The sequence below is a fragment of the Oryctolagus cuniculus genome, chromosome 6, assembly GCF_051225735.1.
Source record: "Oryctolagus cuniculus isolate XC-2025 breed Fujian yellow rabbit chromosome 6, ASM5122573v1, whole genome shotgun sequence".
NCBI lineage: Eukaryota > Metazoa > Chordata > Mammalia > Lagomorpha > Leporidae > Oryctolagus > Oryctolagus cuniculus.
In genome coordinates this window covers 64923557-64933550 of record NC_142872.1, presented here as the reverse complement: position 1 = coordinate 64933550, position 9994 = coordinate 64923557, and the positions used below count along the sequence as shown (strand labels likewise).

At 52.3% G+C, this 9994-nt stretch overlaps 1 protein-coding gene across 19 annotated transcripts in view; it reads left to right on the top strand.

The window, feature by feature from the left end:
* The first annotated feature begins 5671 nt into the window (after window positions 1-5671).
* Window positions 5672-9994, top strand: part of FAM193B (family with sequence similarity 193 member B) — a 32815-nt gene continuing 28492 nt past the window's right edge. For 3 of the 19 annotated variants that reach the window (XM_051843659.3, XM_051843663.3, XM_051843658.3), the window contains exons 1-2: window positions 5676-6023; window positions 6861-7045. In XM_051843659.3, coding sequence (XP_051699619.1) covers window positions 5796-6023; window positions 6861-7045 — 413 coding nt within the window. In that variant the 5' untranslated portion in view covers window positions 5676-5795. Of the gene's footprint in view, window positions 6024-6578; window positions 6718-6860; window positions 7046-9994 lie in introns of those variants that run through there. The other 16 variants (XM_008255477.5, XM_051843661.3, XM_051843665.3 and 13 more) reach the window with 10 other exon arrangements.

The following is a 9994-nucleotide window of genomic DNA, read 5'->3' as shown; positions in this document are numbered from 1 at the left end:
CCGGCACCCAGGGGTTCTAGTCCCGGTTGCTCCTCTTCCAGTCCAGCTCTCTGCTGTGGCCCAGGAAGGCAGTGAAGGATGGCCCAAGTGCTTGGGCCCTGCACCCGTGTGGGAGACCAGGAGGAAGCACCTGGCTCTTGGCTTTGGATCGGCACAGCGCGGCCATTTGGGGGTGAACCAACGGAAAAGGAAGACCTTTCTGTCTCTCTCGCTCTGTCTAGCTCTGTCTGTCAAAAACAAAACAAAACAAAACAAAACAAAAAAAAAAAAACAAAACTGGGATGCAGATTTTTTTTTTCCTTTCAACTCCTCATTAACAACTCTCCGCGAGCCCACCGCACAGGTGAGAGGAGGCGGACAGGACAGGAATGCAAGCAACATGGCCAGGCAGCAAACCTGCGCTTTAGGACTTGTTTGGACGTGGGTCATAAATATCGCTTCCTCTTGGTGATGGAGTGTTGGCAGGCATCCCCAATTTTATGGCTGAATGGATCAGGTAACAGGGAGCTTGGGGGTGATGGTGTGGGGGCGGGCACATGGCAGGTATCCAATTTCAGCAGACCCTGGAGCGAGCCAGGAACTACTCCTCAAAAGGAGAGTAAGTAGTTGCTGAAGGAGGGCCTAACTTTGATCCAATGCTTGAGCATTTAAAAGCCAAAGCTAGAACTACTTACTCTACAGCCTGACCCACTCAGAAAATGTTCTCTCCCTTACAAGTCCTCCCCTAATGTCGGCAGTGTTTAAGGGACCCCGCAACTGGTCAAAATAATGTCCTTAGATATGGAGGTGTTACCTCCTAAGTGCACCAAGTACTGCACCTCTTTTTTTAAGTGGTGGGAACTTCGTGTTGCAGGGAACATCTCAGCAGACTCCAGACCCCCAGGATGTTCACCGAGTAGACAGGTGGCTGTGTGCCAGTGGAATTTATTGTCCACTTTCTGGCACACACGTCATACCACACAGGCACAAGGCATACCTGTTACTGCCTGCTTTCTAGGCCCATCAGAATGATGTGCCAGAGCTGATTAACCTCATGGCCACGGCACTGGTGACTTGATCAAAAATTCGTATGAAGGGAGGTGGCAGAGAAAGTGGCTTGAGAGGAGGAAGAAGCATGGTGGTTTCAGAGGGAGGGGATGTTGATGTGCAGCTGAAAGACTTCACAGGTTAACTTCTTCCTTAACCCACATGATCTACTTCTATTACAGACTCAAAACTTGTTTCCTGAGCAAGTCTTGAAACTATGGTTGATTTTTGACAGCGGATCTGTCAATCTCAGGTGAAAATGAGTACAACAGAATAGTCCGTTTTGATATATAAGAGTATGAACAAGTCTGTTCACGTTTTGCACAGTACCTTGCATTCTGTGAGTGCTTAATAAATGGGCGGGAGTTTTCATTTGAAACATATTTGAATTTTTAAAACAAGAGATTTTGTTCCTTTAGGGCAGGGGTGGGGAACCTTCTTTAATGCCAAGGGCCATTTGAATATTTATAACATCATTTGCGGGCCACCTAAAATTATCCATTTAAAACTTAGCCTGCAGGGCTGGTGCTGTGGCGTAGCCTGTGAAGCCACTGTCTGCAGTGCTGGCATCCCATATGGGCTCCAGTTCGAGTCCTGGCTGCTCTACTTCTGATCCAGCCCTCTGTTATGGCCTGGGAAAGCAGTAGAAGATGGCCCAAGTCCTTTGGTCCCTGCATCCGTGAGGGGGACCCGGAAGGAGCTCCTGGCTCCTGGCTTTGGATCGGCGCAGCTCCGGCTGTTGCGGCCAATTGGGGAATGAACCAGAGGATGGAAGACCTGTCTTTATCTCTCTGCCTCTCCCTCTCTCTGTGTATTAACTCTGCCTTTCAAATAAATAAATAAATCTTTTTTTAAAAAAATCATTTGGTCCAGGGACTCAATCCAGGCCTCCCATGTGACTGAAAGGGATCTAAATACATGTACCACCACTTGCTGCCTCCCAGGGTGCACATTAGCAAGAAACTATGATGGAGAGCAGAGGCATGGACTTGAACTCAGGCACTCTGATATGGAGTGCTGAGCCCTAAGTGCTGCGTTAACTGCTGCACCAAACGCCATTCCCAAAGCAGGGGTGGGGAGTGTCCGGTGGGCTATATTTATAAGCCTGCAAGAATCATTTGGTCCAGGGGGCTGGTGCTGTGGCATAGCAGGTAAAGCCGCCGCCTGCAGTGCCAGCATCCCATGTGGGCACTGGTTTGAGACCTGACTCCCAACTTCTGCCTCGCCCAGCCCTGGCTATCCTGGGCATTTGGGGCGTAAACCAGCAGATGGGAGATTTTGCTCTCTACCTTTCAGAGAAATAAAATTAAATAAATAAAATAAGGGGCCAGCCTTGTGGCACAGTAGGTTAGGCTGCGGCCTACAGTGCTGGCATCCTATATGGGTCTTGGCTGCTCCACTTCTGATCCAGCTCCCTGCTAATGCGCCTAGGAAAGCAGCCAAAAATGGCCCAAGTCCCTGAGTCTCTACACCCATGTGGGAGACCTGGAAGAAGCTCCTGGCTCCTGGCATCAGCCTGGCATGGCCCTGGCAGTTGTGGCCATTTGGGAAGTGAACCAGCGGATGGAAGAGCTCTCTCTCTCTCTCTTTGTCTCCCTCTCTGTAACTCTACCTTACAAATAAATAAACTTTAATAAGTAAATTAATTAATTTTTTTTTATTCCTTGAGCTGGTGTTGTGGCACAGTGGGTTAAGCTACTGCTTACGTAATCAGCATCGCATATTGGAGCACTAGTTTGAGTCCCAGCTGCTCTGCTTCTGATCAAGCTTCCTGCCAATGTGCTGGGAAGGAAACCCAAGGGCTTGGGCTCCTGCCACCAATGTGGGAGACCAGGATGGAGTTCCTGGCTCCTGGCTCCACCCCAGCCAAGCCCAGGTTGTTGCAGCCATTTGGGGGAGTGAACCAGCAGATGAAAGATCTCTCTCGGGGTGGGCGCTGTGGCGCAGTAGGTTAATCCTCTGCCTGAGGTGCCAGCATCCCATATGGGCACCAGTTCTAGTCCCAGTTGCTCCACTTCCAATCCAGCTCTCTGCTGTGGCCTGGGAAAGCAGCAGAAGATGGCCCAAGTCCTTGGTTCCCTGCACCCACGTGGGAGACCGGAAAGAAGCTCCTGGCTCCTGGCTTTGAATTGGTGCAGCTCTGGCTATTACTGCCATTTGGGGAGTGAACCAGCGGATGGAAGACCTCTCTCTCTCTGTCTCTCCCTCTCAGTGTCTGTAAATCTACCTCTCAAATAAATAAAAATAAAATAAGAAAAAAAAAGAAAGGTAACTTTATCTCCTTTTTTCTCTCTGTTGCTCTGCCTTTTAAATAAATAAATAAATAAATCTTTCAAAAAATACTTTTATTAATTTTTTACAAATTCCCCCCAAACCAAGTGCGTCTAGAGCACAGATATCCCTGGAGCCAGAGGGTGTGCTGCCCCTGTCACACAAACGCAAGCCCTGGCTGATGTTCGGTGTAGTAGTTCCCTCTTACCAGAGGCTTCCCCTCCCCATTGGCTGTGGTTAGAAAATACCAGGTTGCAGAAGTACACAAGTCGTAAGCTCTAAGTTGACACTGATCTGACTCAATCAAGACTTCAATGATGAAGTCTCAGCTGTCCAGCGAATGCACACTGCATATACCACCTGCCCAACAGGCACTCAGGAGCCATCTTGGACACCAGACCCACTGTGGTGGTACAGAGTGCTTGTGTTCAGGTAGCCCTTATATTACTTAGCAACGGCCCCAAAACACAAGACCAGTGATGCTGGACATTTTATTACATTATATTATATTTGCTCTATTTTATACTTGGTAATTGTTCATCTCCTATCGTAGCTAAGTTACAAATTAAGCTTTGTCTTAGTTATGCATGTATAGGAGAAAACAGTGTACACAGGACTTGGGACTATCTTGGTTTCAGAGGTCCACTGGGGTCTCAGAGCGTGTTTCCCAAGGACAATAGGGGACCGCTGCATGGAACAAGCATTGACTATCCACTGGTTGTCTGTCGGATGCCAACAATGGTGCTCATGTGTTACCAGGGTGACCACACTATACCTCTGGCTGCCTGTCGGATGGCAACAATGTGCCAGTGTGTTCCCAGGGTGACCACATCCAGATGAGTGTCAGTAACTGGGATCTGACCAAAAGGCTCTGTCCTTCTTCAAGGCCATTTTTCTTCCACTCTGGCCACACAGAGTGTGACTCACCTGCCTCGTTCAAACTGTTGATAGGGCCACTAATAATTCCTGTGCAGAATGAAGAGCTATTTCCAGTCTATGTTCTTGATTGTGAAGGAGAGCTCCAGAGCCTTCCATTTAGCTCTTCAGGATCCTGCCTCCGATGAGAGGGAAGCAACTCTACACAGCAGTGCAACCACCACGCCGTTTCAGAACACCACTGACCTGCACCCAAAATGTTCTACGGCTGTGTACCAGGAGCTGGCGCTGTGGCGTAGTGGGTTGAGTCTCTGCCTGGGACCAGTGCTGTGGAACACTGGGTTAATGCCCTGGCCTGAAGCACAGGTGTCCTATGTGGGTGCCGGTTCGAGGCCTGGCTACTTCACTTCCAATCCAGCTCTCTAATATGGCCTGGGAAAGCAGTAGAAGATGGCCCAAGTCCTTGGGCCCCTGCATTTGTGTAGGAGACCCGGAAGAAGCTCCTGGCTTCTGGCTTCAGACATGCCCAGCTCCTGTTGTTGTGGCCATTTGCAGAGTGAACCAGTGGGTGGAGGAACTCTCTCTCTCTCTCTCTCTGTAACTCTGCCTCTCATGTGCATATATTACATACAAAAACAAAGGGAGGGGGAAATCCTTTTTTTACAACTACACATATAATTATTAAATTTTAAAAAATGCATTTTATTTATTTGAAAGGCAGAAACACACAAAGAGAGAGGCAGATCTCCCTTCTACTGGTTCACTCCAAACGCCTAACAGCCAGGGCTGTGCCACGCCTAAGCCAGGAGCTCAGAGCTCAGGCCGCATCTCCCACGTGGGTGGCAGGCACCCAAGACATCTCCTGCTGCCTCCCGGGGTGAACTTTAGCAGGAAACACCCCGGCAGCTGGAGCGTGGGCGTCCCAAGCCTGGGCCCAACCGCTGCGCCAAACGTGCACCTCATCACTATGCCATTCTGAAGGCTCCTTTGTGTCCTCCAAACCCTCTCTGCTCACTTCTTGAGCAGGAGCCCGGGCACCCGCACTGATCAAACCGGCGTGGCTCGCCCCCGCCGACTCAGGCAGAGCCAGCCGCGTCTGGAACCCGCTGTCCCCGCACGCTGCCCACATGGGCCAGGAGCGCCGGCTGGAAAATGTCCCGCAACCTTCTCTATACAAGGTTGGCGACCAAATGGGATAACTCGTTACCCGCTTCTCTGTGTTAAGAGAGGAGTCAAGTGAGGAGTGTGAAAGTACCGCAGAAATGAATTCACTCATCCATTTAACGGGCAATTATTAAGCGCCTAAGGGCACATGGACCACCACAGCCTCGCCCACGTTCCCCTCGCAGGTCGCTAGCTCCAGTCCCGCCATGGGGAGGGCGTCTCCCCACGCCCCGCTTTTCTCCCACGGAACTCCGGGTGATGACCTTATTCAAAATGGCGCTGGCAGCCTCGGGGGCTAATGCGGCGGCGCGGACTCCGCGTGCCCTCTGACCTGCTGGCAGCGGGTGGAGGGGAGCCGGGCGCCGCCATATTGGCTGTTGTCCTGTGTGGGGAGCGGCGGCGGCGGCGGCGGCAGCGGCAGCGGCGTGAACGAAGCGAGGGAGCGGCAACGCGGCAGCATGACTCGGAGGCGTAGCAGGCCCAGCGGCGGCGCGGGCCGGCGCGAGCGGGCGCGGGCCACGGGGCTGCAGAAGCCCCAAGCGCCCGAGCCCCCGCCGCCGCCGCCGCCGCCACCGCCGCCGAGCCTAGAAGCGGGAGCGGGTGCAGGGCCCCCGGAGGCGCCAGCCGAGCCCGACCGCGACGGCCTCAGGGAGGAGGACGAGCCCCAGCTGGCGCCCGGCCCGCAGGTAGGAGCGAGCGAGGCGATTCCGGCGGCTCCGGGCTTTCATCTTCCCGGAGCGGGGCGGGGCGGGACCGGGACCGGGGCCGGGGCTGGGATTGGGATTGGGATTGGGATTGGAGCTAGTCGGGGGCTGAGGCTGTCTCTCCCTGGGCAGGAGTGGAGAATGGACCCTTCTCCCCAGAGGCGAGGCTCTGCCCGTCCTCCTACGACCAGGTTGAAGCCGTTCCCCACTGCCAGAGGCTAAACGTTCTGGCTGTCCACCCACCCCGGGACTGGGCTGTGATCCCGAGGCCACAGCTCAACTATGCGCCCGCCACCTCCCTCGGCCCACCTGCACCCCCACCTGCCCACAGGCCGTCTCCGGGCGCTGGAGCTTGCAAGGCTGCAGTCCCTGGCCTCTCCCATTGGGAGCAGCTCCACTCCTTCCCCCGCACTGCCTGCAGCCACTGGCCCCTGAGCAGCTGTGCCCCTGGCATCCAGAGCGTTTGGAGCAGATAGCATTTGGTGGGGTTCCTGCCCTGAGGTGAAACCTGCCCTCTCTCCCCAGTACCCATGTCCCACAAGGCGGCCCACTCCGACCCTCAGATCCCTGGTTTGGCGAATCCTGCTGAAAGGGAGCAGTAGGAGGATTCTCCAAAGCTTCCAGCTTGCCACCTGGAAGAAGGTCACATTCTTTTGATCACAGGAGATAATAGGAGGTACCCTGCCAGTGTTCACATAGAGGCGGGGTTGGCACGGGCCACAATTGCCGTGGGAGGGTTGTGGCCCCCGGGGCGGGTGGCTCGCCCTCAGCTTGCTCTGACAAAAGAGTTCTGAGTTGGTCTTTTGGCTGAGCCTGCAGAAGGAGGCAGGCTCCTGCAGGAGTCTTGGAGGGTCGGATGCAGCGCCGGATGAGGATGAGGCGTGGCGGAAGATGCGTTTGGCTCTGCAGACACTGCATCGGGCAGCAGGGGACTCTGGGAGGCTGGTGCAGCCAGAAGGCATGGCTCTTGACAGCCTTCTAGTAGAATCTCTGGAATTGTGCATGTGAGTGGGGATGCCGCTTGGGGTCCCTTTCCCAGAAAGCCTTCCCTGACCTCCCCGGTTAAGGCAGGCACCCCGTCCGTGTCCACAGCTCTCTGCTTCCCGCTGGTAGCTCTTGATGTTTCTGTCCCGGCACTGGACTGTGAACTCCACGGGGACTCAATGTCTTCCATCTCTGATCCTTCACGCCTAGCCCAGAGCCTTGCTGATACGGGGTAGAAATAACTAGGAGAATGAGAACGCATGACTCAGTCCAGGACCTGGGCTGATTGTAACCCAGTTTCTCTGCTGGTCTCCTTTGGGTCTCAGATCACATAGAGGTTTTTAACTAATGAAAACCACCACTAATTAAGAGTCAGAAAACTGACTTCCTACACCCCCTCCCCCAGGGAGATACCCAGGTTGGACCCCACACCTCCTGGGTCCTGCTTCCAACCCTGGGGCTGCTTCCCCTTCTAATCAACAAGGGGAGAATAAGGGGCCCCGGGGAGCTGACATTGTCTCCTTCCAGTTTGGCCCATATAACATTTTAGGGTCCCTGCCACATAGAGGAGCCAAAAAGCTTGGCTGAAGACTTGACCGTTCCATTTTTATTAAGGTCATGCCTTTTCCCAAGTGCTGTTAAGCTCCATTCACTCCGTGTACCTACCCCACTGCTTGACCTGCTAGTTGATTCATTTATTCATGCCAGGCACTTCACACACCTTACCTCTAGCTTCCTGCCACCCGGCTATTTCTCCCCAGTGTTTAGCACAAATGTGGAGTTGACTATTGATCGAATGATTCGTCTGCTTTTGTATATAAACCATGAGAGCGCAGGAAACATCTCAGTCACCATTGTAGCCCTTAGCCTGGTGATTAACAAACTAAATTAACAAAGGATCTACCTATTATTACCCTATTTTTCAGATGAAGAAACAGAAACCCAGAGCAGCTAAACAAATGACTCCCACTATAGGTTTCAGGCCAAAAAGCCACTGCCCAAATGACTCCCACTGCAGGTTTCAGACAAAAAAAAAAGGATGGGGGGGAACCCACTTCAGAGTACTTTGGGGGATTTTTACAAGGTATTTAAAAAAGAAAAAAAAAAGAAACACAGCTACAGAGGTGAAATAAACGGGCAAACTCTGTTCTGACTGTGCCCCACTGTGGATGCAGGCATGCCTTTGATGGGGATCTCTGGCTCCCACAACCCTCATAACCCTGTCTTATGTCCACAGAGCAGGTAAAGGAGACAAAATACAATGCCAGGTGCCGAACCAAATCCAAAGGCAGCAAATGAGACCACTTCCAGTCCACAGACTTGCGATGAGGTCTCAGTATACACATTGTTCTGTTTAATTTTTATTTTAACTTGAGTCAATATTTTGAAAACTACAAGGTTTCTCACAGGTCTGGTTTTGTGCCTCTTCTTAAAACTCTATAAACATCTGGCGATGCTGGGTCCAAACCCACCAGGCAGTCACTGCAGTCTGGGCAGCATCTGCCTTCGTTGGGTCCCATGATCCCACAGGCCTCGCTGGTTCTCTTTCAATGACCCAGAGGTGTGCAAGGTTAATTAGGGTTCCCAAAGGCTGTCCTTCTGTTGTCTCAGGCCACTAAGCCACATGAAGCTGTTCACTGAGAACCCAAATTTTCTTTAATGATGTAACAAGACCAAAACAGGTGCTGCCTTATTAGTGCGGGAAGAACAAAACCAGAAAGCAACTTAAGCAGCAGTCGAGGGAGGGAAGGTGCAGGCAGGGTTGAACTCCCAGCGCGCTCTCCCACCTTGGTGGCTGTGGGCCCATTTCCCCCTCTCAACCTCATCAACAACTGTACAAGAGTGTGAAGCAGCCCACTGAGACCTAGGAAGCAGAGGCACTTCCCCAAGAGGTGTCGGGGCTGTGCCAGTGGGACATCCGCAGCTGAGTGCCCTCGCCTGCCAGCCCTGCCCGCTGTCTTTGGTCTCTCTTGGACCATTCAAGAGTCCAGGTGCACAGTGAGCCCCTAGGAGACTTGCTAGACTATACACCAGTACTGGGGCAGGTGTGGAGACATCGTGTGGGCTCAGCTTACCCTTCTCCACCTCGTGTTCCCCTCCTCTAAGCACTCTGCAGCATCCCCTGGGACTTTGCCCAGGCTCGTTTAAAGGGACTCTTGAGACCCAGTTCTTCCATTGCTCAGAGTAAAGCTGCTCCCTCAAGGAATTGGAGCAGGTGATCAGTCAGTGTCTTTATTAAAACCATCTCATTAAGTGTAATTCACTCAGCAAGCATCAAAATGACCTCTGTGCCAGGGCCTTTATTTGGGGCACAGGTGGATGAGGTAGGCCCTGTCCTCGGGGGCCTTCCCCTTATAATCCCTGCCCACCCAGCCTGCGCCACTTCCATTGCCCTTGGAGGGAGTGATACAGAACAGGGGATCCTGCCAACTCTGCTGCTTTTTTGTCAGCCAGTAGAAACTGCAGAAATGCCAAAGGTTTTAAGATGACCCATCCACTCAGGGTTTTCAGTTTTTTATTTCCTTAAAACGCCCCTGAGCTATAATCTCAATGTCTGATATCAGGTGGATGATTAGGATCCTAACGCTCTCATTTACTACACCTAGCATTTTTGAGAGCAGGGATTTTAAGTCATTTTTAAGGTATGTGCTGTACATGGTTCTTAAACTATAATAAGAGAAGTTAGACTTCTCCCACTTTGCTCTTACCTGCCCCTACTGCTTTGCCAGGCTGGTGGCCACCATTTAGGCCAGCCATTGCACACATGCTGTGATACCCTGGCTTCCTCTCGCCTGGCGTTTGTGTATTGTGCAAACTAAGTGACCCCTCATCTGTCCCAGGTCCTGGGCTAGCTGGGAATGCAGGGAGGAATCAGACACAACCCTTGCCCACCAAGAGCTTTTAGTCTGGAGAATATGTATATGATAACTGCGTTGATGCTGGAAGAAGGTATAACTTCTGCATCCTCT